This window comes from Doryrhamphus excisus, chromosome 13 (genome assembly GCF_030265055.1).
Source record: "Doryrhamphus excisus isolate RoL2022-K1 chromosome 13, RoL_Dexc_1.0, whole genome shotgun sequence".
In the NCBI taxonomy this organism is placed as follows: Eukaryota; Metazoa; Chordata; class Actinopteri; order Syngnathiformes; family Syngnathidae; genus Doryrhamphus; species Doryrhamphus excisus.
Genome location: NC_080478.1, coordinates 5,868,121 through 5,894,630, shown reverse-complemented (window position 1 = coordinate 5,894,630; position 26,510 = coordinate 5,868,121). Strand labels below are relative to the sequence as shown.

General features: G+C 42.3%; 1 protein-coding gene across 1 annotated transcript in view; it reads right to left on the bottom strand.

The window, feature by feature from the left end:
* Positions 1–940: 940 nt before the first annotated feature.
* Positions 941–26,510, bottom strand: part of hs6st1a (heparan sulfate 6-O-sulfotransferase 1a) — a 103,667-nt gene continuing 78,097 nt past the window's right edge. The window contains exons 2-4 of the mRNA XM_058091455.1: positions 11,688–11,910; positions 4,890–5,138; positions 941–1,422 (exon numbers count right to left, since the gene is read on the bottom strand). Coding sequence (XP_057947438.1) covers positions 1,069–1,422; positions 4,890–5,138; positions 11,688–11,910 — 826 coding nt within the window. The 3' untranslated portion in view covers positions 941–1,068. The remainder of the gene's footprint in view (positions 1,423–4,889; positions 5,139–11,687; positions 11,911–26,510) is intronic.

Below are 26,510 nucleotides of genomic sequence, written 5' to 3'. Positions count from 1 at the left end.
TCTTTTCAACATGAAAAAAAAAAAAAAATAGCGAATATTAGAAGCTTTTGGAAAGCTGACATTTTTTTTTGTCAGTGGGGTCAAATATGTGAGTGGACCTCTTAAGAGATCAAGCATAAGTAGAGCATTATGGCAGCAAGTTATGGCAATTATATCGGTGGTGAAAAGGTTGGAGAAACCCTGATGTGGATCCCAGCACGTCGAGGCACTGCAACCTCACCCTAGGCTGTCAAACAGCCAAAGTCGTGTATGACAATTTGTTTTTTTTGTGAAGGACAAACTGTAAATGCCACTGGCTCGATTAAGGGCCTCGTATCACCATGGTGACCACTACTTTTTCCACCCCGTCTGCCTCAAAGCACACTTCGCCTGACTTTTGATGCCTCGGCCGAACCTGTGTGAGATCCAGTAATTGGCTGTCAAAGTCTGCAAGGTGTGAAAGGAGAAAGAAGCAAATGGCTGTTGAGCAACCAGAGCTTTGGAAGGGGCGGAGGGTGGGGTGGTGCGGTGGGCATAGAAGTAGACCGCCCTCCTTTCAGCAGCCGCCAGCGTGATGCAAGGCTTCAGTAATGGCTATGGTCCATTGTACACAGATGCATGAGCAAAAAAAAAAAAAACCCAAAAAGGTCACAAGAAGTAAAAGGAATCTTCAGGCAGCAACGTTGGTCTCAGTGTTTTAGAATTCTGCTTTAAAAAAAGAATAACACATAAAGAGAGGAACATTATGAGCTAAATTATCCTAAAAGCATCGTCATTGTCAGTCTTTGCCGCTTTCTTTGAATTTGTCCAGGAAATAGACCGATCCCTCGCCACTTGGAATTCACTCTTTATGAGGCGAAAAGAGGATGTCTGATGTCAGCAACTTTAAAAATATCCCTCTAATGAAGACGGGAGACATAGAAGGACCCAGCGGGGGGGGGGGGGGGGGGGGGGGGGGGGCAGGCGGGTGCAGATAAATGGGTGGGCCCTGGTTGCCATGGCAACCGTTAACCACCGGGGGAGGGGTCTTTTTGTCGACACTTTAAATGCAAAATAGTGTTTCTTTGTTATGTTACATAAGTTCTGCTGCTACCAGCGGTTGATGATCTGGTTCATGTAGTCCTCAGTGGGGAGTCGACTGCTGCTGCTGCTGCTGCTGCTGCTGCCACCTGCCGCCTCCTCCGTCCTGCCCCCCGCCTCCTCCTCGTCATTCCGCTCCCTTTGGTTCTCCTCATCGTTCTCTGGGTACGAGCCGGAGGTCTGGCGGCTGCGCGAGGGCCACAGGTTGAGGCCCAGGCCCAGGTGGCTCTGCTGCATGTGGTTCTTGATGCGCTGTAGCCGCCGCTCCTGCTGCCGGGTGTACTGATAACGCTGCTGGAATAGGTCCCGGGCGTAGTCGTACAGCTCCATGTCCAGCTCGTTCAGCTCCTCTATGCGCTGAACCTGAAGAAAAGACAGGACAGACAAGAAAAGATTTTTTTGAATAAATTCTTGTCCAGGCCACACAGCTCGGAGACCCGAGTTCGATTCCACCCTCGGCCATCTCTGTGTGGAGTTTGCATGTTCTCCCCGTGCATGAGTGACTTTTCTCCGGGTACTCCGGTTTCCTCCCACATTCCAAAAACATGCTAGGTTAATTGGCCACTCCAAATTGTCCATAGGTATGAATGTGAGTGTGAATGGTTGTTTGTCTATATGTGCCCTGTGATTGGCTGGCCACCAGTCCAGGGTGTACCCCGCCTCTCACCCAAAGACAGCTGGGATAGGCTCCAGCACCCCTGCAACCCTCCTGAGGATAAGCGGTAGAATAATAAAAAATAAAATAAAATTCTAAAAACACTATATCAGGTGTCACCAACGCTGTGCCCGCGGGCGCCCACGTGGACCACTTAAGGCGCCCGCGTGGCATCTTCAAAAAATAGCACTGATTACAAATTATCATTGTTATTTTGTGCTTTAAATTTTGAATCAGAATTGCTTACATTCATGTATTTTTTTAATCGTCTTATAACATCAAAAATTTAAACGAAAATATTTTATAACGGGCGGCACGGTGGTCTAGGGGTTAGCGCACAGACCTCACAGCTAGGAGACCAGGGTTCAATTGCGCCCTCGGCCATCTCTGTGTGGAGTTTGCATGTTCTCCCTGTGCATGCGTGGGTTTTCTCCGGGTACTCCGGTTTCCTCCCACATTCCAAAAACATGCTAGGTTAATTGGCCACTCCAAATTGTCCATAGGTATGAATGTGAGTGTGAATGGTTGTTTGTCTATATGTGCCCTGTGATTGGCTGGCGACCAGTCCAGGGTGTACCCCGCCTTATGCCCGAAGACAGCTGGGATAGGCTCCAGCACCCCCCGCGACCCTCGTGAGGAAAAGCGGTAGAAAATGAATGAATGAATATTTTATAACTCTTACCTCAAGTCATAGTTCATGTGTGCGCACGCGTCCGCTCACCGCTTTTCCGATATAGTGCAGCGGTGATGAGGAGTTAGCTTACTCGTGCAGTTTAGCCCCCAAAAACATGGCAGAAAAGCGAAAAAGGACTTACATTTTCCACAGTGATTGGGAGGAAGAATTTTTATTTACGTATTTTGAAGAAAAATGTATGTATCTTATTTGCGGGACGACTGTTGCCATACCAAAGCGGCACAATGTGGAGAGACACTTCAAAACTTGTCACGAAAGCTTCAATGCGAGCTACCCACCCGGCAGCACATTAAGGACGGAAAAGGCTCGTTTGTTAAAGGCAGCTTTGGACAAACAAAGGACTTTTTTCACTAGGCAGGTGAAAAAATCACAGAAAGGTGTTGTCTCTGGCTTTCAAATTTGTGAGCACATAAATACGTAAATGTTTCTTGTTAAAAAAAAATATGTTTTTGTTACCGTTATTGTGGAAAATAATGAACATTGATATGTGAGCAGTCGCTTCACATCGTGTTAATACTACTATTCCTTTTGTTCTGATTACTAAAAAGTAATCCGTGCAGTTTTGTCATTTTGGAAGTTCACAGGTCATGTAGCCCTTCATACTATCCGTGCTCACAAAGTAGCACCTGATGACCCCTGATCTATATACTTATGACAAAAAAAGATGTTTTGATCGATTATGGACAAGTTTTTCAACCATTCATTCATTCATTTTCTACCGCTTTTCCTCACGAGGGTCGTGGGGGTGCTGGAGCCTATCCCAGCTGTCTTCGGGCGAGAGGCGGTGTACACCCTGGACTGGTCGCCAGCCAATCACAGGGCACATATAGACAAACAACCATTCACACTCACATTCATACCTATGGACAATTTGGAGTGGCTAATTAACCTAGCATGTTTTTGGAATGTGGGAGGAAACCGGAGTACCCGGAGAAAACCCACGCATGCACGGGGAGAACATGCAAACTCCACACAGAGATGGTCAAGGGTGGAATCGAACCCTGGTCTCCTAGCTGTGAGGTCTGCACTAACCACTCGACCGCCGTGCCGCCCAGTTTTTCAACCAATCTTGCACAAATTTCACAAGCACTGGCTGGTCAGTCTCCTAAATGCGTGTACAAAATTACAGTGGGTGGTTTTGTAGAGCGCACAAACTTTCAGGGTTTAATAACAGCGCTACCATGTGCTGTATTTGTACTAGGACAGGGGTGGGCAAACTACGGCCCGGGGGCCACATCCGGCCCGCCAAGTGTTTCAATATGGCCCGCCTGTTTTTTCCAAAGTATTTCATTTAAACTCAACACATAACCTGGCATCGTGGCTTGTGCCAACTTTTTGATGGTTGAGGTAGCTGCTTTATCAATTTCGTTATTTGATGTGGTCTGTTGTTTACAAAATACTCCTGGAAAAAGGAGCACAAGCACAATAATAGTAATAATAATAATAATAATAATAATAATAATGTTGTCAATAATGATAATACTACTATTATATTAATATTGTTGTTAATAATATTACTATAATAATGGCAGTAATATTATTATTATTAACAAAATAATAATAATAATATAATAACATTACTATAACTAATAATGATAATAATTCTAATAAAAATAATAATAATAATACATTTATAACACACTTTACATCAAATAAATGATTTCAAAGTGCACATATAGCAGATTGCATAACACTTTTACATGTAAAATATGTGTAAAAATATAGGTGTAAAAATGGACTGTTACGTGTAAAATACTACATAATCCCCCCCGTCAATTTTGTTAAATTAATGCGGCCCGTGAGTCAAAAAGCTTGCCCACCCCTGTACTAGAACATAATAGAGAAGCACTGGCTTACAGCAACAGATACACAGAGACAGAAATAGGGCATTCAATGTGGGGCTGACCAGGTACTGTAAATAGTAGCAACACAAAGACATCATCAGTTCAAAAATGACTCTACAGGTCATCAAAGGAAGCCAACCAAAGTGATAATTTTATATTTTTCTTTGAATAATTGCTAGAGTAACACTAGGCCTTAAGAAGTTTGGATTTGAAAGCAAAAATGAGAACGTGTGTGTGTGTGTGTGTGTGTGTGTGCTTTTTAAGCCCACACTGCCTCCCACCCACATCACACTCTGCAGGCTTGCTCTTTTTTATAGTGACAATAACCATCAGAACACCTTTACTCAGCTGCTGTGTTATTTTCTCTCGTCCCTTCTGCCGGGGGTTTTGATGTACAAGTCAACAGTCTGCCAGAGAACTTTCTTTTTTTGGTTTTTATTTGCTGGAAAGTGAACCTCAGAACTCCCACAGTGGTCCAATCAAAGGAGCATCTTTAAAGCAATGCTGCTTTCTTGAACATGGAGTCATGCCAAGTTGCTTCACAGCATTGTAAGACCACCGCCGTGTTCCCACTCAGGTTTTTGTAGACTTGTTGGAGATGCATAACAAGATCGTTACACAACGGAAAATAACAAACCGTAGCATTGTCCAGGTCCACGCCGGCAGCGCGGGTGCTGTTGTACTGCATGAAGGGTCTGATGAAGCGCAATCGGAAGGTGCGCTCAAAGAGGAACTGGGTTTTCCTCTGGTACTCCGTCAGGCCGAAGAAAGCCATGTCTCGCAGATTCTTCTTGGCCGACTCCAGGAGGAGCTGGGCCCGCTTCTTCTCGGGGACGGTGGACATATTGTAGCAGCCCACCAGACTCAGGTCGGCCAACATGCGCACCTAGGACAGGACACACAACAAGGAATTTGTGGAGGTGTTGATATGACAACATGCAGCTGAAAAATAATCACGTTTGTGTTCATTTGTTTGTACGATGATTACATTAAAGCCTAAAAAACAACAGGGGCTGTTGAATGAGTGCAATTTTTGTGCTTTTTCAAAACAATTTCACACGCTGTTACAGGCCGAGTATGGCCCTTTAGGAAGATGGGAATTGCATTATGGGAAGTCAAATGTTGCAGTCTTCTGCTGTAGTCTTCCTGTTGTGGCCCTGAGCAAACTAGCCAACATTGTGAGCTGTTGCTCGCCGCCCATACAGTACTGTAAGCGATAGCCAAGTGTACGACTACGAACGCTGCGAGGCCACAAGCCCTCGCCCCAACAAAACCCACAACAAGAAATGCTTTGCACCCAAAATGGCTTAAGAAGCCAGCTGGACCCCTGGACTGAAGCCTTCCCCCGAAGGAACAAATGAATCCTCAGTATGATGCTGGATAAACACTACGGAAGGTGCAACACTTATTAACAAGGTCACAAAAACACCACAGCTGAATGACTGAAGAATCTATTTGTTGTGTCCGACCAAGTAGGTTGTGCATAAAAATTCAAATGAAATTTTTACTTTGAGAGTTTAACCCTCCTCTTGTGTTAGGGTCGGCACCGACCAGTTTCACATTTTAATGCACAAAAAGAATCCCATAACATTTGTTTATTGCATCAAGGCTGTTTGACTTTGTCAGGAAACTCTATTTTCACAAAATAAAACCAAAAAAATAATTTTTACTACATTTTAAAATGGTCTGGTTGAAATTATGACCACTGTATTGTTAGGGTTGGTTTCGACCCGGTTATAATAATATGACTATAAAGCAATATTTTGAGCCAAAATTGAAATCATAAGTGTACAATTAGCCAACACAATGACAACCAGCTCCTCTTCTCATCATGTATACTTCAGGGGATTCTCATTTTGACCGTTTTTTCAATGTCCAGACATGTGAGGGGAATTCACTCAATTGACTGATGGCTGATTTCACATTTACAATTTGGATCATGGAAAGAATGGCAAGAAGTACAGTGAACCAAGATCTGAACCTGTTCTGCTTTTTCATTTCAAAATTGACCTGAACACCATAGACCAGGGGTCGGGAACCTTTTTGGCTAAGAGAGCCATGAAGACCAGATATTTTAAAATGTGTATCTGTGAGAGCCATATACATTTTTTTAAACATTGAATGCAATAAAATGTGTGCATTTTTATGTAAGACCAACAGTTTTAGATATAATGGGCTCTAATTACGTAGACCAGGCACACTACCCCATGCCAATGGGGTGTGGCCAGCACACTTTCGTGAGCAGCACAGTGTCTAATAATAAATCAAATACTTGTTGCCATTAATGCAACTTCTGCTGCTGCATGGTTTTGCACCGTACTCTGTATATTTCATTCTTTTGGCCATCTTCATCAGAAGGCTTGCTTCTGCAGCTTTAGCTATTTGACTAAAGGAGGAAAGTTTACATTTACATGTTGACATCTCAATGACCGAGGTAGACTACCGCATTATCCAGTAATAATCAAGTTTTGGTGTATGACCTGGAAAATATCATCAGGAAAGATGGATATGGTTGGCCGTATTGCAGTAGAAAATAGATGGACGAATTAAAATGCATAAGAAAGTTTTGATTTTTAATATTATTTTTAACAGTGATTTCTGTGATGTTTACTTTAAAATGTTAGCAAAAATACATTTTTATTGTGGTAAGAAATCCAGAGAGCCAGATACAGTCATCAAAAGAGCCCAACCTGGCTCCCGAGCCATAGGTTCCCTACCTCTGCCATAGATGTTTCTTTAGTGATTAAATCTAAAATGAGAAAATAAATAAAACTAATTGATTTAAGAGATATGTTCTATATCCCTCAGTAATAGCCAGGTAACAAAAGAATTCAATTTATTAATATGATTCTTTTGAGGTTCATTTGACCATTTTTGGAAATTAAAATTGAGGGGTATTGTGACAAAAAATGCCCACACCAAAAGTATTAAAATCAACATTTTCATGGATGAGGAAGCCTAAGAAGGAAACCAAGACATGAGAAGCAAATTTGATGGTAACTTATTGTTTTTGTATTTTATAGCTGATTTAATACATGGGTCAAAACTGACCCGGTAACATAAGAGATGATACCAGAAAGCTAACACAAGAGGAAGGTTAAACAAGAGAGAAATGTGAGGACATGTTAAAGGTGTACAAAGGCGAAACAAATAACTTATAATAAATAACTTTGCGGCTATTTTGGGGACCCCGCAATAAACAAGGGAACACTGCACTGTCAAAACAATTCTTGTTCTAATATACTTTACCTACAAAAAACAACAACAACAAAACACTACTACTATACGTAGTATGATGCCAGACCACTAGTTGGCGCCATTGTAAAGAAACACTCCACAATTGCGTGGTAGAGCAAATCATTGGGGGAGAATTAAGTGGAGTCGGGGCAAAGAGGCAGGAGGGCTTTCCGTATCAGTGTCTTCGTGCTTGTCTGCACACATGGAATTCATGCTTGAACAATATACAAGCCTGCAGCGAGATGGCAGCAGTGCTCAAATGAATCAACATGTAGCCTGTTCAATCCAATAGAAGAAGCACACCGCCGACAAAAAATTAGAGGTGAAGTTTCTGTTGTAAATGAAAAGGAAAAACTATGGAGGCATCAGAGGCAAGACCAGAAAATACAGAAACAAAGCATACAAAGCCCGAAGAAAAGGCAGGCTTTGCTACACAGCTTAAAATAAAGCCAGGAGCTCTGTTAGCAATTTGTCATTCAGCTACACAGATAGGAGCTTTAAGTTTGATCATTTCGTTTGTTTACACGATAATGACATTACGGAGCTTGCAAACATAACAGGCCTCAGGGGTTGATCAGCAACCAAACAACTCCAAACACTTTTGCGAATGCCAATGCCAACTTAAGAAAGTAGTATCAAAATCAAAGTGGAATGGATTGAGTAAGGACCTCAAACAATGCACAACGATGAGCCAATTCAAGAAACAATACAAGCAGTTGATGTTTGCTAAATACAAGGATGAAGAGTCTTGAACCAGTCATGATGTGCTATATATATCACTATATTGACTAGGGATCGATTGATATGTTTTTTTTTGGGGCCGATGCCGATTTTTTCCATCACCCTTAGCCGATGGCCGATTTTGCTTGGGTCGCCAGCCAATCACAGGTCCCCATAACTAACTTAAATGGGATTTCTCAGACGGGTCCATGATTGGCATTTTTGTTATAATTTTCCCCAAATTGGCCAATTAACCTAGCATGTTTTTGGAATGTGGGAGGAAACCGGATGCACGCATGCACGGGGAGAACATGCAAACTCCACACAGAGATGCCCAGGGTGGGATTGAACCCTGGTCTCCTAGCTGTGAGGTCTACGTGCTAACCCCTAGACCACCGTGCCGTGCATGTTTTTTTTGGGGCCGATGCCGATTTTTTCCATCACCCTTAGCCGATGGCCGATTTTGCTTGGGCCGATATTTGTGGCCGATACTGCTTTTGATCCCTCAATTTACATGAAAAAATGACCATGATAACAAATATTCCAGGTCTCATGTTTAAACAAATATTTATTGAAACGTAAACACTGAACACAGTAGGATTCAGCTTTCTTAAACACACATTTCAACGGCATTATCAACATTAAAAGGAATAAATATTAATTTCTGTCATAGTTTAAATTTATCTAGCATCAATGTGATGACTGCTCCTCCACAGTGTGACGCCCCCCCCCCCCCCCCCCGCCTCCACACCCACAAACACACGCTCACACTGACACAATTTTAGTACGATATATTAAAGTGTTATGCCTAGCGATCACCCAGTGAAATGTGATGGGCTTGGTAAAGTGTTAAAAGCAAGCTAGCTCTATTACTTTTGAAAACGCGCTCTTGATGTGACTCAACAATGGGGGCGGGGTACCGCGACTATGTGTGTTGCGGGGTCCTCTGCCGCCGGGGCAACACAAAGCTGCCCCGGCGGATGCCTGACTGTAAATCATGCGGTGGAAAAATACATCGGCGAACCCACGCACATATCGGCCGATACCGATACAAGGAAAAAACGCAAATATCGTCCCGATATATCGGCCGGCCGATATTTCGGTCAATCCTTTATATTGACACGCACTATGGTACCCATTATGTCATTGTATGGTCATATCACCTTGTACTTCGGTACGAGGTGCATTATTAAAAAACAAAAAAAAACAACCTTAAACTGTATTATGGAAAGCAGGAAGTGAACAAATGTAAGAGTTACTGATTGTAAAAGTACCAGATGGAGGGTTAGGATTTAATAAGCTTAGCTTCTTCCTACTCCTTTTGGACATGCGGAACTGTGAACTGATTATGGGATGCATTCAATTGTAATCTGATGCATGTTCAAATGAAATTAAACCATTACCATAAAACCATTACCAAAGTTTTCTATTCATAATTTTCCAAAACATTTGCAGTTTTGTGCGTGTGTTACAGGCACGGTATGCTATTTACCAAGCCAATACCTAGCCTTCATTTGTTCTGCTGCAAACAACGGCAACAAGGCTTTGACAGTTGAGTTGAGCTATCAGTCAGATGTTCCAAAAGCAAACCCAACAGACGTGTACTAATTTTTCCCGGGGAGTCGCAAAAGTGGCTACAAGGAGGAATTGCACACGCTCAGAAGTTTGCCCGTCGGCCATAAACACCTCCCAATTCACACTTTCTTTTTTTTCTCCTGCTATCTCAGACTCCCACATAAATGTGTTGGCCAGCTTATCTCATCTGAGCCTGAGGGTGTTATTACTCAGGGTCCTGTGACTTATAAATGTGTGTTGCTTGCACACACACGCACACACACACACACACACACACAGACACACGCAGATGCACGCATTTTAAGCATCCTGGCGGTCCAGCAGGTGCATGCGGTGTGAATGCATCAGTATGCAGCGCCGCGTCTCTACTGTAACACAACACTTCCTGAATGCACATTGAGATCTTTCAGTGCAAAGTACTTTATCCCGGGCCAGGTACAACGGGCCTCGTAGGAATTCTAAGTAGTTTAACCGCACCAAAAGCTAGACTCTTCATTCCTATATCACATATACACCGACAAAAAGTCATGACAATCCAATATGGAAGTATTTTCACACAAACTAAATGGAAAGTCTAAAAGTGCTCTTAGTGAGCCCTGCTGGGAACACGCCGCTTTGTCGTGTCTCTGAGTTTAACGCTAATGAGATGTTTGTTGTTGTGGTGTGTCGCCAAGATGTGCTATCAACTTTTTACACATACACTGTAGCTCTGCACTTGTCCAACCTAATAAACGTAATAAACATTAAGGAATGGGACAAGAGGACACACAGGTTGACAACGGTACTGTCGCTATGCAAGCTCCGGTGCTAACATTACACTTTAACACTTTAGTCACTTTAACAGCAACATCATGCAAGGATAGCCTGTTAAAGATAGATCATCAAACTTCCGCTGGTGTTTATTTTAAGATGTGTAGAGAAGCCTGTTACTCATGTTTTTACATGTACTGTACGCTGTAACTCTTGCAGATTAGAGCCTGTGTTGAGTAATTTATTTCATTTGTAGAATTGTTTTTATTTGTGGGAAAAAGTAAAACAAAATTCATTATTTTATATCAAATAATTATAATTATAATGATATATTCATTCATATATGCAATAGTATGTATTCTATATATTACATTATATATTATATGAAACAATAAATAATTACTAAATTAATACATCATTATTAGAATATTCATTCATTCATTCATTTTCTACCGCTTTTTCTTCACGGGGGGGTGGGGGGGGTGGAGGAGCCTATCCCTGCTGTCTTTGGGCGAGAGGCGGGGTACACCCTGGACTGGTGGCCAGCCAATCACAGGGCACATATAGACAAACAACCATTCACACTCACATTCATACCTATGGACAATTTGGAGTGGCCAATTAACCTAGCATGTTTTTGGAATGTGGGAGGAAACCGGAGTACCCGGAGAAAACCCACGCATGCACGGGGAGAACATGCAAACTCCACACAGAGATGGCCGAGGATTATTAGAAATATACATTGTATAATTAGCAATCAAATATATTAGTTATATTATATATAAAAAATATATCCTATATACCCAGTTAACATATTTATAGACATAAATAATAAAAGGAAAGGTAGTAAAATAAATACACCATATGAACAAAAGTATAGGGACACACCTCTGGATTCATTCATCATCAATCAGCAGTTGGTTAATTTAAAAAAAAGACAATTTTATGGAGGAAGAGTTAGCGGTACGGACAAAGGAAGCTCCATCAAGTTTGAGTTTGGATGAGTTTGGTGCACAAGAACCTCTCCAAATGCAGACTGTGCGAGCCAACATGGCCGCTCTCAAGTCTAACATATGTGCCTTCTGACTTTTATGGTTGAATTGGACAAAGAAGAAACAAACAATCCCCCAGACACCTGACACATCATCCGTACCTGTCTATTGTTGGCCAGGTTGTAGGGACAGTCCATGAACTGCTGCAGCGTGCATCCCGACCAATCGGAGCCCTCGTAGCAGGAGGGCAGCTCCTCGGGCGTGGGTGTGCGTCCATCGCACATGTGCAGCGAGGTCTTCCATGTGGCCCCGCGTTGGACGTGCCTCCACTCGCTGAGGTAACGGGACACAGGGTCTCTCAGCAGTGTGATGTAGTAGAACTTCCTGGGAGTGGACAAAAAATCAAAGAAAAAAGATATCACCTTAATTGCAGAGAATTGACTCTGACACAGGTTAATCCATGACTAAAGTCTGAATTTAAGAGAAAAAAATAAAACAAGTGTTTAGATTAAGTGCTGCCATAGCTGAGATGACGCGATAATAAGGGTGTAGTACCGCTGCTGACCAAGCGGTGGAGATGTTTACTGCACAACATGACTCCATCTCATCCAAAGTGGAGGTGGATGTTTCATGCACTTGGTGAGAAGATTATTTGCATTTATGAAAAACAAGGGATGCAAGTGAGAAGTGTGGGCAGCAGAGAGGAAGTCAACATGAGAGAGAGAAGGACTCCATCCGGTCACCAGCAGAACCCCCCCCCAAAAAAAAACATACACAAATAAATTGCTGACACAAGCACATCTCATTCCGCAACACACACATCCTTCCTCCGGTCGCAAGTATCGGGACTGCCCCCCCTGAGGGATGACTCATGCTGCATCGGAGATTTTGTCTTCTCGGGTGTGTGTGTGTGTGTGAGTGTGTATGTGTGTGTATTATACATAATGGTGCATATCACATCCACCGCCGTCCCTCCAGAAGGGACACGCCCATCAGAACGGAGACCTTTCCATGCCTTCAAACTCCACCTAATTACTGCAGTCTAATCAATCAACACATACTCATTAAGTACGCACACACACATACTACACATACACACACAACCTGGCCGCGTGTGTGCCCGCCAGTGATGTATGGATTTATCTACACACACACACACACACACACACACACACACACACACACACACACACACACACACACACACACACACACACACACACACACACACACACACACACTAAAGGAATGTTTGCAAAAAGAATTTGGATTGCTGACTGGCCTACACAAAATGAAACAGACACATACTGCAGGACTTATAGCCTTGTAATACAGCAGGGGTCGGGAACCTTTTTGGCTAAGAGAGCCATGAAGACCAGATATTTGAAAATGTGTATCTGTGAGAGCCATATACATTTTTTTAAACATTGAATGCAATAAAATGTGTGCATTTTTATGTAAGACCAACAGTTTTAGATATAATGGGCTCTAATTACGTAGACCAGGCACACTACCCCACGCCAAGGGGGTGTGGCCAGCACACTTTCGTGAGCAGCGCAGTGTCTAATAATAAATCTAATACTTGTTGCCATTAATGCAACTTCTGCTGCTGCATGGTTTTGAACCGTATTCAGTACACGTATTTCATTCTTTTGGCCATCTTCACCAGAAGGCTTGGTTCTGCAGCTTTAGCTAGGTGACTATTTGACTAAAGGAGGAAAGTTTATATTTACATGTTGACATCTCAATGACCGAGGTAGACTACCGCATTACCCAGTAATAATCGAGTTTTGGTGTTTGACCTGGAAAATATCATCAGGAAAGATAGATATGGTTGGCCGTATTGCAGTAGAAAATAGATGGACAGATTAAAATGCATAAGAAAGTTTTGATTTTGAATATTATTTTTAACAGTCATTTCTGTGATGTTTACTTTAAAATGTTAGCAAACATACATTTTTATTGTGGTAAGAAATGCTTGAGAGCCAGATACAGTCATCAAAAGAGCCCTACCTGGCTCCCGAGCCATAGGTTCCCTACCTCTGTAATACAGTAAACCTCGGATATTTCGGACTCGGATATATCGGAAATTCGCTCACAACGGACAGATAAAAAAGAACCAATTTTTCTGTAATGCATTTCCAATAAAAATTCATTGCATATATCGGATTTTTTATAACGGATTTCGCCTATTTCGGACAAAATCTCCAGTCCTGTTCCAATGCATTTCCATAAAATTTCCCTCGCATATATCGGATGGCCGCATCGTGGCGCTCCGATTCGCCGAATCGTGACAGGCCGCTATACGACGTCATTTGCAGCGTTTGCAGCGTTGCCTGCGCGTCCAGGTACATTGGAAACATAGTCAAGGAAGTGCCTTTTTATAACGGATAAAATCCCATTTACGCATATACCGGATATAAATCCGATATATGCGTAAAACGGACATTTTCCGGTATACGCATATAACGGATTTCGCTTATATCGGACAAAACCAGTGGGAACAATTGAATCCGATATATCCCAGGTTTACTGTATTTTAATTTCTTGTATTGCTCTATGGTTACCGTCACGCTTCCCCTCTTTACCATAAACGGTCTCTTTCTGCTCAAGAAAAATCAAAACAACGTTGTGAAGTTGACATCATGTCAGCAAATCAGCATGTCAGCATGATGAGGGTTTTCGGGGAACATTTTTCCAGAAAATTTGGAATGCACTGATGCGGGCCCCACAATGCTTGCAGCACTCGTGCAGCCCCAGACCACCCAGACCGCATGTTACCACCACGCATGCTTGACTATTGGCAAGATATTAACCTTGCTACTTGCTTGTGTTGTCGGCTATTTAGCCAATAATGGCGGCACGTTGGACGGTTGAAAAAATCTATACTGCTATAGAAGCTGTACACAGACTACTCTAAAGTATATCCACGTTTCATTTCTATAGTGTTGTCCATTGAGAGAATATAGTGTAATAAAATCTGCCCAGGTGCTGATCTCAGTGTTTCAGTGTTGACAGTAAACCTATACTGTTGTACAAACTATACACTGACTACTGTAAAATGCAGTATATTTTGGATTATTGAGAAGATCAAATTAAAATGTGAGTGTACTTAGTAGTTTTGTGAGATATTATATATGAAAATGAAAGTTAATTAGAGCAAGAAAGATAGTACTGACGTTTGCACAGAACCTAAAGCAGTAATAAAACCATCACCTCGTTTTGTGGAGATAATAACCACTACAAAAGAATACAGACAGGTAAATGTCACTGTAGGCGATGAGCCAGTGTCTCTTTGTTTGCTTCAGCCCCCCCCCCCCATTTTCCCATTCTTGTACTTTTCAAGGATACGCCCCCACTGAGAAGAAGCCTCATGTGAGGGAGCTTTTTTGTTTGTTTTTGCACTGAATCTGTTGAAAGTCTTCGTGCTTGAATATGAAGCATCGGCCCCACTGTGGCGGCATAATTAGCTGCCAGTTTAGAGGAACAGAGGCGGGGGTGGGACAGGGTGGGGTATTGGGGTTCGTCGAGACGGATGGGGAACGCCTGACACTCGCATGAAAGATGCAAAAATAACATTTTATTAACTGGCAGTATCTCATTATTCCTGTAATAAATAGCATCTTTTACACACACACACACACACACACACACACACACACACACACACACACACAGGCATGAGCAGAATGAAAGAAGCAAGTGTGTGTGTGCTTTGGGTTCAGTGGGGGTGCAAAAGGGGTGGGTGGGGAGGTTTGAATGTTAACTACCTTATCACTCTAATTTCACACTCTCGCCTCCAGTCTCACACACACACACACACACACACACACACACACACACACACACACACACACACACACACACACACACACACACACACGGAGAGAACACCCTGTTGCCTCCAGTCTCGTATGCAATGACTGATTAGCGAGGGGGGGTGGGGTGGGGGTGTTGCACACTTGCCTCCGCTCTAATCCCAGCCTTGAGGGGAGGTTCTGTGTGTTTGTGTGGCTGCCTCAGTTTCAGGGCCACCTGTCTCCTCATTTACCCCCCCCTCTTTTTCCCAAGACATTCCCAGCTCTGGATTGCCTCTTCCCTATACCGCTCTCCCTCTTTTTCTCCTTATTCCCTCCCCATCCCTAACTACGGAGGACATGACGGTAATCTGACATCATCCTGATGGGAGGATGAGGTCATGTTCTGCAGGTGTGTCAGTGCAGTGGGCTGGATGGGGTGGGGGGCGACAAGGGCTGGATGGTGTGGGTGGGGGGGGGCAACACATGCACACACGTCATATTAGCCACAGAAAGTGATGAACTTTTTACTGTCCATTTTGCTCTGAAAATCCAGTTTCTCTCAAGGAATTGGAAAGGAACGGCAACAACGCTTTAACTTTTGTTTCCCTTTCTTTCTTTCCTGTGACCACTTCCACACCTCTGGAGGACCAATTTATTTTTGATTTAGAAACTAGTTAAAGCAGGCAACATAAGGAAAATATAATCTAACAGAAAGTAAATATTGACATAGTGATATGGGTGATAGGGGAAGTGATAGGGAAGGTTTCAACACGATCATCCCCCAGGACCTGGTACGCAAGTGGGAGCCACTGGGCCTCAAGACCTCCCTGTGCAACTGGCTGCTTGACTTCCTCACAGATAGAACCCAGTATGTCAGAGTGGGCAACAACACATCCAGTGTCATCTCCCTGAACACCGGCTCACCCCAGGGATGTGTTCTGAGCCCCCTGTTGTTTACCCTGATGACCCATGACTGTCGCCCCAAGTACAGCAGCAACCATATCCTGAAGTACGCGGACGACACAACAGTTGTGGGCCTCATTCAGGACAACAACAACGAACTGACTTACAGGGAGGAAGTGCGACACCTTGTGGATTGGTGCAAGGCGAACAACCTGATCCTGAATGTTGACAAAACAAAGGAGATCATCGTCGACTTCAGGAGATCCAGACCCAGCCACACTCCACTCAGCATCAACGACACAGCCGTGGAAGTTGTGAACACAACCATGTACTTGGGGGTGCATATCACTGACAATCTCGGCTGGTCACTCCACACCTTCGCTCTGGCGAAGAAGGCCCAGCAGCGACTGCACTTCCTGCGGCGGATGAGAAGGGCCTCCCTCTCCCCTCCTATCCTTACCACCTTCTACAGAGGGACCATCGAGAGCCTGCTGACCAGCTGCATCTCCGTCTGGTCTGGGAAGGCTGCAAGGCCTCGGACTGGACGTTACTGCAGAGAGTGGTGAGGACAGCGGAGAAGATCATCGGGACCCCGCTCCCCCCCATTAAGGACATAGCAAACAGCCGGTGTGTATCTAGAGCCCATCGGATCTGCTCTGACCCCACACACCCCCAGCATGGACTGTTCTCTCGCCTGGCATCGGGGAGAAGGCTCTGCAGCATCCGCTGTAGGACGACCAGGTTCAGAGACAGCTACTTCCCCCTGGCCATCAGACTGCTCAGTGCCAAATAAGCCCCTCTACCTTTAATCACATTATTATTATTTATTTAAATGATTTAAATTATTTGGGCAATTTACTGTTCACGCTGCACTTTACATTATGTTGTTCATATTTGGTGTCTATTCTATCTATTTATTCTCCACATTATTATTATTATTATTATTATTATTATTTATTATTACTTATCTTCTTTTGTGTCTGTTATTATATGGGAGCCAGGCAACGACATTTCGTTGGCAATTTCACTACTGTGTTTTTGTGCAATGACAATAAAGGGAGTCTATCTATCTATCTATCTATCTATCTAGGTTGTTTAATGGGCATACGTACATGCTGTCTAACAACCACCAGGCAGACAAACAGAAAAAGATGCAAAACCTAGGATGCGTGTGCTCAAAAGTCAATTCCAAGGGGAGAAAAATAATTGTGTGGAATTGAGATCTCGAGACCATATTTTGTAGAATCAATGCTGACATTTACTCTATTGAGAGTTGATCAGATTCTTCCAGTGTGTGATTGTTGTGTTGATTTCTTCTTTTCCAGTTGAGGAGGACTGTTTTCTTGGCTGTAAACGGTGTAGTTATAGTGTGATTATGTAATGGTACAGATAACACGTCTCCTACAACGGAGGGATGCTGCAGCCTAATAATAGATGTGATAGGAGATCTGTGACTTATATCCAAAATTGGTGTACAGTGCCGGGAAGCATGCATGTAATTGTCTGTCTTGATCAGGGGTCTCAAACTCAATTTACCTGGGGCCCACTGGAGCTAGGGTCTGGGCAAAGCTGGGCCGCATCAGGTTTTCCACAAAAAAAAAAAAAAACGCATTTACTAAAAACAGAAAAATATACAAACTTTTTCAGTGCTTTGGTTCCGATTTTCTACAATAAAAGCTCTGATAAAACATTCCACAGTTCTCAAATATGTTCATTTTTATTTTTCTGCACAAAATATGATGAAAAATAAATAAACAAATCAAGAATAAAGAAAATCAATCAATCAGTAATAAACAAATATAATAATAATAATAAAATGGCAAATAATAAAAACAAAGCATCATTAGAGCCCTGTAGACATGACAAAACACAACTATAGTCACATTTATACTCTTTTTATTTACAAAATATTGCGCAACTGCAGGGTCTTGAGACACATGCTAACTCGCAAACTAGAGAGCTAGCGACCTAAACGGTAGCCTTCAAGTTATTTCCTTTAAACTTAAATAGCCAAAAACGTACCACTTCCACACGGCTAGGGAGGATAACTATTAACAGTTATTTAACCTTTAACATGAACATTAATGAAACGTAATAATTTTTTCTGGGTACATGATACCATACAGCATCCATATCAAACTTGCGCGGGCCGCACTAACATTAAACTTTCATATCAAAGCGGGGGCCTCTAACTAGTGTCCTGTGGGCCACATTTGGCCCACGGGCCGCGTGTTTGAGACCCCTGGTATTCTGTGTATAATCTCGAATTGAATGAGTTGCCAATTTGGGTTTTGTGTGTGTGTGTGTGGGGGGGGGGGGGGGTAGGATGGTTGAGTTTAGCTTTGAATATTGGAGATAGTGACTGTGGAACCTCTGAGTTCACTTTGGAAAACTGATGATTTTGGAGTCTTGTGCGATGACATGGACACTTGTGTTTCCATGATATAAAGTGTCACGGTCTCTTATTTATTGCAACGTCTGGAGCCTTTGATCCGAAATCTTTTCCACCAGGCTGTCAGAGCTGAGGTTACGGAGATGTTCTGAAAGCAGGTGTCCTTTTTAATTGAATGGGAGCTCTGAAAGGTTCATGTTACAGCATTGGGCCTCAGTTTCTAACCAGTGTTGAGTGATGATGTGAAAGGGTGAGCCGTTGTTTTAAGTATTGTGGCTGAGTCCGTCCGGGACACACAACAGAAGCAAGTGGTTGGGCGCTTTAGCATGCCTAGAAATGGCGACGCCATCTCGTCTCCTTGTGAGAAAGCTTGCAACCTGGAGAGTGATGTCAAACCTTGAATGCCCCAAAATATTTTCAAACTTCTTTTAGTACAGTATTCTGAGTACAAACTAGTCTGTATGACCTGTACTGTAATATTCTGCGGAACTGAGAGCCCAAATAGAAAAAAAAAAAACTTTATACGTTGCTGACTCCCTATCCGTGCATTTTAAAATACAAGTGCTAAATAACCAGCCATGGGGCAAAGTACGAGGATGGCATCCACTCTCCTCCGGGCCGTATTTGCTAACAAAAGTCTCCATTTCATTCATGCATAACTTCCTGCACGCGACACACCCGTGCATGTTCAATTCCCGCTTGCTGTGGAGCGCTTTCTTACATGGGAATAGATGCACCTCGACCACCTTGTGGCTGTTTTACAGTTTTAAAACTGCACCACACATGATCTCTTTTACTGTGCAGTTGTGTCATCACCTATTTTTTGGATCAAAACATGTAAAAGACATGACATAAAAATAAATTGTTGGGGTTAAAAAAACATATAAATACCTATTTGGTAGCGAATTAGTTAATCAAGAATCAGTTCAAAGCACACAATAGGATACTTTTACAATTCTTTCAATTAGATCCCAGCCAAATAGGAGATAACGATAATATTTTGTTGTCTGACAAATGACATGTATGATAGCATATCCTAGATCAGGGGTGCTCATTAAGTCGATCGCGATCTACCGGTCGATCGCGGAGGTGGTACTGGTCGATCGCTGGTCGATCGCGGCGTGACATTAAAAAAATATCATCCCAGCATCAATGCCGTCACTTGATTGATATACAGGGCAGCCATTCAGATGACAACTGAATGTTGCCCTTCGGGCGACCAATCAAATCAAACAACGTCTCTAAGTGCAGCAGAACTTACGATGTCAGCCTATCATCCATCCCCGTTACTTGATTGACATACAGGACAACCAGTCAGATGACAACTGAATTTTGACCTTTAGGTCACCGCTCATGCGTAAACAACGATGCAAAGTGCTAAGCTAGTCGGCGAATTGCGTCAGATTTTAAGCCCTCGCTAAAGTTTATGGTCACTAAAATGAGTGAAGGAGCTGGACCAAGTAAAAAGGCAAAAACATATCACTTCCATACGGAATGGGAGGTGGACTTTTTTTTCACAATGTCTTTTTCCAAGTGCGTTTGCCTCATATGCCATTCTACCATCGCAGTACCAAAGAAGGGAAATGTGGAGTAATGTGGAGGTAATTACAAAAAATGTTAATAGTTAATTATGTGTGTTTTGCAATATTGGCTCATTTGGTTATGTAAGGTACATCAACATACATTGTACGTACAAATAATCCTCAATACATTTGAAAATAAATAGATGTTTTGCATTTTTGTAGTGGGTAGATCATTTTGACTCGGTCATTTTAAAAGTAGCTCGCATGCTAAAAAAGTGTGAGCACCCCTGTACTAGATGATCTGTTGAGCACAACCCTTTTCCTGAGCACCACTAATGACCTGTATAGTCATGTGAAAAAATGAGAAAGACACCAAATATTCTGTGATGACCTCATGGACAATCCCCCTACCAGCCGAAAACCTGCTGGTCTCCCGCCTGCCAAGTTACATGAGCGAAGAGGGTGCATTCCTGCCGAGCACATCTTTGGCACTCACAGGGGGGCTCCTTCCAGGCTTTCGCTCTCCGCCTCCCACTTTTTTTTTTTTGTTCCGTTCCTGCGCTGTAATATCCGACTGTAGCTGTGAGGCATTTTTTGTATATCTGCTTATCGTCTCCAATCACGGAAGGGGAAGATGCTTTGTTTGGATTTTGAGGTGAAATGAGCTGTTTGTTATTGTGCACTAGTTTTTTTGGTTTGTTGTGTTTGCATGACAATACACGCTCATGTTGCCAACTTGCACTTTTTTAGGTGTGTGTGTGTGTGTGTGTGTGTGTGTAGAGCAGTGTAGCTACTGCAGGGAATGCCAGGCCTTAATTTAATGTCTCTCTGGGACTGGAGCTGAAGCGATGGTGTTAAAAATGGCCCACGATAAGCACATCCCAGCCATCAGGCCTTGCTTTATGATTTTTAAAGCTGAGCCGAATGGTGCCATTATCTAAGTCCATTAGGCCATAACCTGCATTGATAGTTTTGGCTTATTGGCTTCAGGAAAGCGACGCCTGTCTAAACATGAATCATCAAATTGGTCACAGCGATATGAGTATTACCAATTATTCCAGTGTTATTACGAGATTAAAGGAGCAGGCAACAGTATTCTTGTGTGCTATAAAAGAGCCCGATACATACGTTAACTGGTATTTTTTGTTCGTTTAAAATCTCATATTGCCTGTTAATGAGGTTTTGATTCGGATGTTTCATACAGGTTGAACACGCTGTTTGTGTTGAGATTCCGAAACAGGTTTTCCCAATGAGAAATAATGTTCCAGGGTCAAACTAAAAGAAAAAAAACAACTAATACAAATCGGCTGCACGGTGGGAGTGGTTAGCACGCAGACCTCACAGCTAGGAGACCCGAGTTCAATCCCACACCCGGCCATCTCTGTGTGGAGTTTGCATGTTCTCCCCGTGCATGCGTGGGTTTTCTCCGGGTACTCCGGTTTCCTCCCACATTCCAAAAACATGCTAGGTTAATTGGCCACTCCAAATTGTATGAATGGTTGTTTGTCTATATGTGCCCTGCGATTGGCTGTCCAGGGTGTACCCCGCCTCTCGCCCGAAGACAGCTGGGATAGGCTCCAGCACCCCAGCAACCCTCGTGAGGATAAGCGGTAAAAAATGAATGGATGAATAATAAAAATCCCATGCTAAGCTAAAACTTAACTTTGAACCCCCAACGTCAATTCTTGTCCATTGATAGCAACACACTTGAATGAGTCTTATTTAAGTGTTAGTTATTTACGTGTTAAACCACTTCTACTAAATTGAGTAGCGTGATTGTAAAGGTGACTGTAGGGGTGTTATTCCATGTCTAGAAGGCTCTAATAATGTTAAAAAACTATTTAGAAGGTTGTAAACAAGTTTTCTATGCTCTAAGGATGAAACTATTCAATTTATGAATAAGGAATCCTAATTTTCACTCATAACAGTTGGGTCTGGAACCAATTAACCACAGTAAATAGGGGTCACTGTACTTGATTAATTGAAACAAAAAGTTTCAGATTGATCAACTAAGAAAATAATGAGTTAGTTGCAGCCCTAGTATTATGTAAATAAATGATGTGTATCTGAATAGATAAGCCTTTATGGCACCATATAATTTCCAGGTTTTAGAGGTATATTTTCATCAAAAAATGTTATGGTTTATTTGTTTCCAACATGCTAAACAAGTACGAAGTCTGAAGAAGCAGAGCTTATTTAATCCTAGTTTGGTCACTTCCTGTGTGTCAGTGTCACTGTTTCCCAGACGCAATTGATAGATTGAGTAAGGACCTCAAACAATGCACAACGATGAGCCAATTCAAGAAACAATACAAGCAGTTGATGTTTGCTAAATACAAGGATGAAGAGTCTTGAACCAGTCATGATGTGCTATATATATCACTATATTGACACGCACTATGGTACCCATTATGGCATTGGATGCTCATATCACCTTGTACAAGGTACATTATTAAAAAAACAAACAAAAAAACCTTCAACTGTATTATGGAAAGCAGGAAGAGAACAAATGTAACAGTTAGTGATTGTAAAAGTACCAGATGGAGGGGTAGGATTTAATAAGCTTTGCTTCTTCCTACTCCTTTTGGACATGTGGAACTGTGAACTGATTATGGGATGCACTCAACTGTAATCTGATGCATGTTCAAATGAAATAAAACCATGACCATTATTATAGATGGCTTATGTAGCAATAAAAAGAATAGTGGCGAAATACCAATTGTACAACTTTAGAAACATTCGACTTTAGAACCAGTCAGGATTTCTGTGTAATACAAAGAAAATGTGAATATCTGTACTGCAGAAGCGCCACGGTGCCTTTAGCTTTTCTTTTCTGTCTCATGTTCATCATCTGTGTTTAAGGGCAAAAAAAAAATCCAAAGCTAGTTGTCTGAGCCTGCAGGCTGCCATCGATCGACTTGCAAGGCAGAGAGAGTCCGAGCGGAGCAAGGGAGGAGGAAAAGATGACCCCAGAGCTCTTCTGAAGCGGAGGGTCTATTTCTATCCATCCGTCTGCCTCAGCGCCTCATTATTGTGGACAGGAGACCACATAAGGGGTGCTTAGAACCACAGAAGGACTTGATTCTTTAAGCGCTCATGACGCAATTATAAGACAGTGATGTCTCCAATTTTCACTTCCCTGACAGGATGAAACGTATGTCCAGTCACCACAAGGAGGTAACCTTTCATGCTAGAATTAAGTCTACATGTTGGTTCAGCCATCATTAGAATCAAGTCCAGACTTGTTGCTACTCTCCCTCTCTATTCAAAATACACACACACACACACACACACACACACACACACACACACACAAAGGGCTGATATCATCTGCACTTACAGCCAAGACATTCCATGAGGCCATTGCTTGGGAAGCTGGGGGAGTAGATGGGCAGTCCGAGGGCTTTCCCGGAAAATGATGTGATACTCACACATAAACAGATGCTGTATACACAGGAAAAAATGTGGAAGTTAGCTAAACAATATATTGCTAAATTGTTTTTTAAATGATTTAAGAGTAATATGTCTTCCCAGAGGGGCGGCACGGCAGACGAGTGGTTAGCGTGCAGACCTCACAGCTAGGAGACCAGGGTTCAATTCCACCCTCGGCCATCTCTGTGTGGAGTTTGCATGTTCTCCCCGTGCATGCGTGGGTTTTCTCCGGGTACTCCGGTTTCCTCCCACATTCCAAAAACATGCTAGGTTAATTGGCCACTCCAAATTGTCCATAGGTATGAATGTGAGTGTGAATGGTTGTTTGTCTATATGTGCCCTGTGATTGGCTGGCGACCAGTCCAGGGTGTACCCCGCCTCTTGCCCAAAGACAGCTGGGATAGGCTCCAGCACCGCCGCGACCCTCGTGAGGAAAAGCGATAGAAAATGAATGAATGAATGAATGAATGTCTTCCCAGAGAATTACAGTACCATTGTCCCACCCTCTCCCGGGGTTGAACCGTAAGTTAATTTACCAGTGGATCCATGTTCCCACCCTCACCTATGGTCATGAGCTTTGGGTCATGACCGAAGGAATAAGATCGCAAACACAAGTGGCTGAAATGAGTGTCCGCCATCGGGTGAGGAGTTCAGAGTAGAGCTGCAGCTCCTTCACATCAAGAGGAGCCAGTTGAGGTGGCTGGGGCAACTAGTCCCTCCCTGGTGAGGTGTTCTGGGAATGCCCAGCCAAGAAGGCCTCGGGGCAGACCTGGAACAAGCTGGAGAGATTATGTCTCAGAGCTGGCCTGGGAATGCCTTGGTGTCCTCTCAGTGGAACTGGAAAAGGTGGCTGGGGACCAGGAAGTCTGGACTTCCCTACTGAGACTGCTGCTCCCGTGAACCGGATAAGCGGAAGAAAATGGAATGGTTTACTCAACTCTGAACCACCAACGCCACTTCCTGTCCAAGGTAAATCTGTAAAAATGGCCTATTTCTAGGGATGCCGCCATCGATCGGCCACCAATCAGTATTGGTTGTTTTCCATAAAAAACATGTGGTAAGCATATGCAATAAACGCCATTCAAACGGATCAGCGTGCGGTGGCAAACACTACCCGTGAGCTGTGTCATGTAGGGTTGCCAACACGCATGTTGAGCAGACATCGGACACACTTTGGCCTGTATTGCTGCGAGAATAAAAACTAGACTTGGGTTCAGTTTGACGACTTCACACAGGCGACGTCAATTGATGCCAGCGTGTTTGCTCACTCCTTTATCAAACCCATTGCCGTTGGACTTTTCTTCGTTTTCATCGTTGCAACATTGACATGCTTTGCCGAGCTGTCTTTTAGCCGACTAACTTCTCATCTTTGGACTCCAAATGTGACATTTTACCACAGTGACATTTTGTTTTTAAAACAAACAAGCAATGTAGTTAGCTCAGTTAGTTTTTTTAACTGTTCAATTCACACTTTGTCTTTATGTGACAAATGACCCACCAAAAAAACGCATGAAGACGATGGCCACACTGTTTACATTAAGCAGGAAAGATTTCTATAAGAAATGAATAACAGATATTAATTAACAGAATAAAGTAATACAAATATGGTGTTACACCCGCAAACGTAATAACTGGCCACAAACGTAATAAAGCACAAATGTAATACAAATCTGCAGCTTTGAATGTAATAATCCCGCAAATGTAATACATCTCCAACAGACGTAATAAAATTTGCCTACTGCAAACGTAATACTGAATTTCCTGCAAATGTAATAACTATTACATTTGCAGGAAATTATTACATATGTGGGAAAGTAAAAATCTGTAAATGTAATAACTTTCCACAGTGTAATATGAGACAAAATAATGATCTTTGTGGTTGTTGTTGTTTGTTCTTCTTTTAATGAGGGAGAAGGTGTAGATGTCATTTTAAGGATTTTAACAAGATATTTTTTTTTTGGGGGGAAAAACATTATTAAAAGAGTATCATTTGAATACATTAAAGGAATCTTTAATTATTAAATTATAATTTATTTTAAATTAAAAAAAGATAACATAATTGTAATAATTGCAATCGTTAAAAAAATTATTATTACTATTATTATTATTATATATTTTATTATTTCTTTTGATTATTTCTTCCCCATATACACACAAAATCACACATACAATAATATACTGTAACTAAAACGCACATGTACGGCCACAAAACAAATGTAATAATTTCAGTATTACGTTTGCAGTGGGCAAATTTGATTATGTCTGTGGGAAATGTATTACATTTGCGGGATTATTACATTCAAAGCTGCAGATTTGTATTACGTTTGTGGTTTATTACGTTTGTGGGCAGTTATTACGTTTGCGGGTGTAACATATGGTTATCATGTATTCGTGGCAGTACATGGAAAACGTATCAAATTATATTCAGGTTTGTGTCAAATACTACAAAAATTGTTTCACACAAAAGTTTATTTTATAAAAAATGGCCAGGGGTCTTTGGAATTGTCTAAAGGCACTAACACCACATAAACAAATTGAAAAATGTACAGTTAATACATGCGATTGGTATCAATATCAATACTTATACAACACTTATGGCGGTCAGGCCTGGAATCAACTAACCGCCATAAATGACAACAACAACCAAAAGCAGGCTTTTCCACACTTCCACACATTGTAAAAATAGGCTGTCACTATGCCAACTATATATATGTATGTCAATCATCATACAGATGGAGACAGAGTTTGATGGTTTTGAATTTCTTCAGCGAATACGTTATCCTGGCATGCCGTGAATGGGAATGTAATGTTAGTGCTGCACGTCGCATTGCGATGCTAGTGTTGCTAATGTTTGTGTCCTTCTGTTCCACTCATTAATGTTAACGTTGCTGAATTTATTATATGCCATCTATTAGGTTGGACAAGTGCACAGTC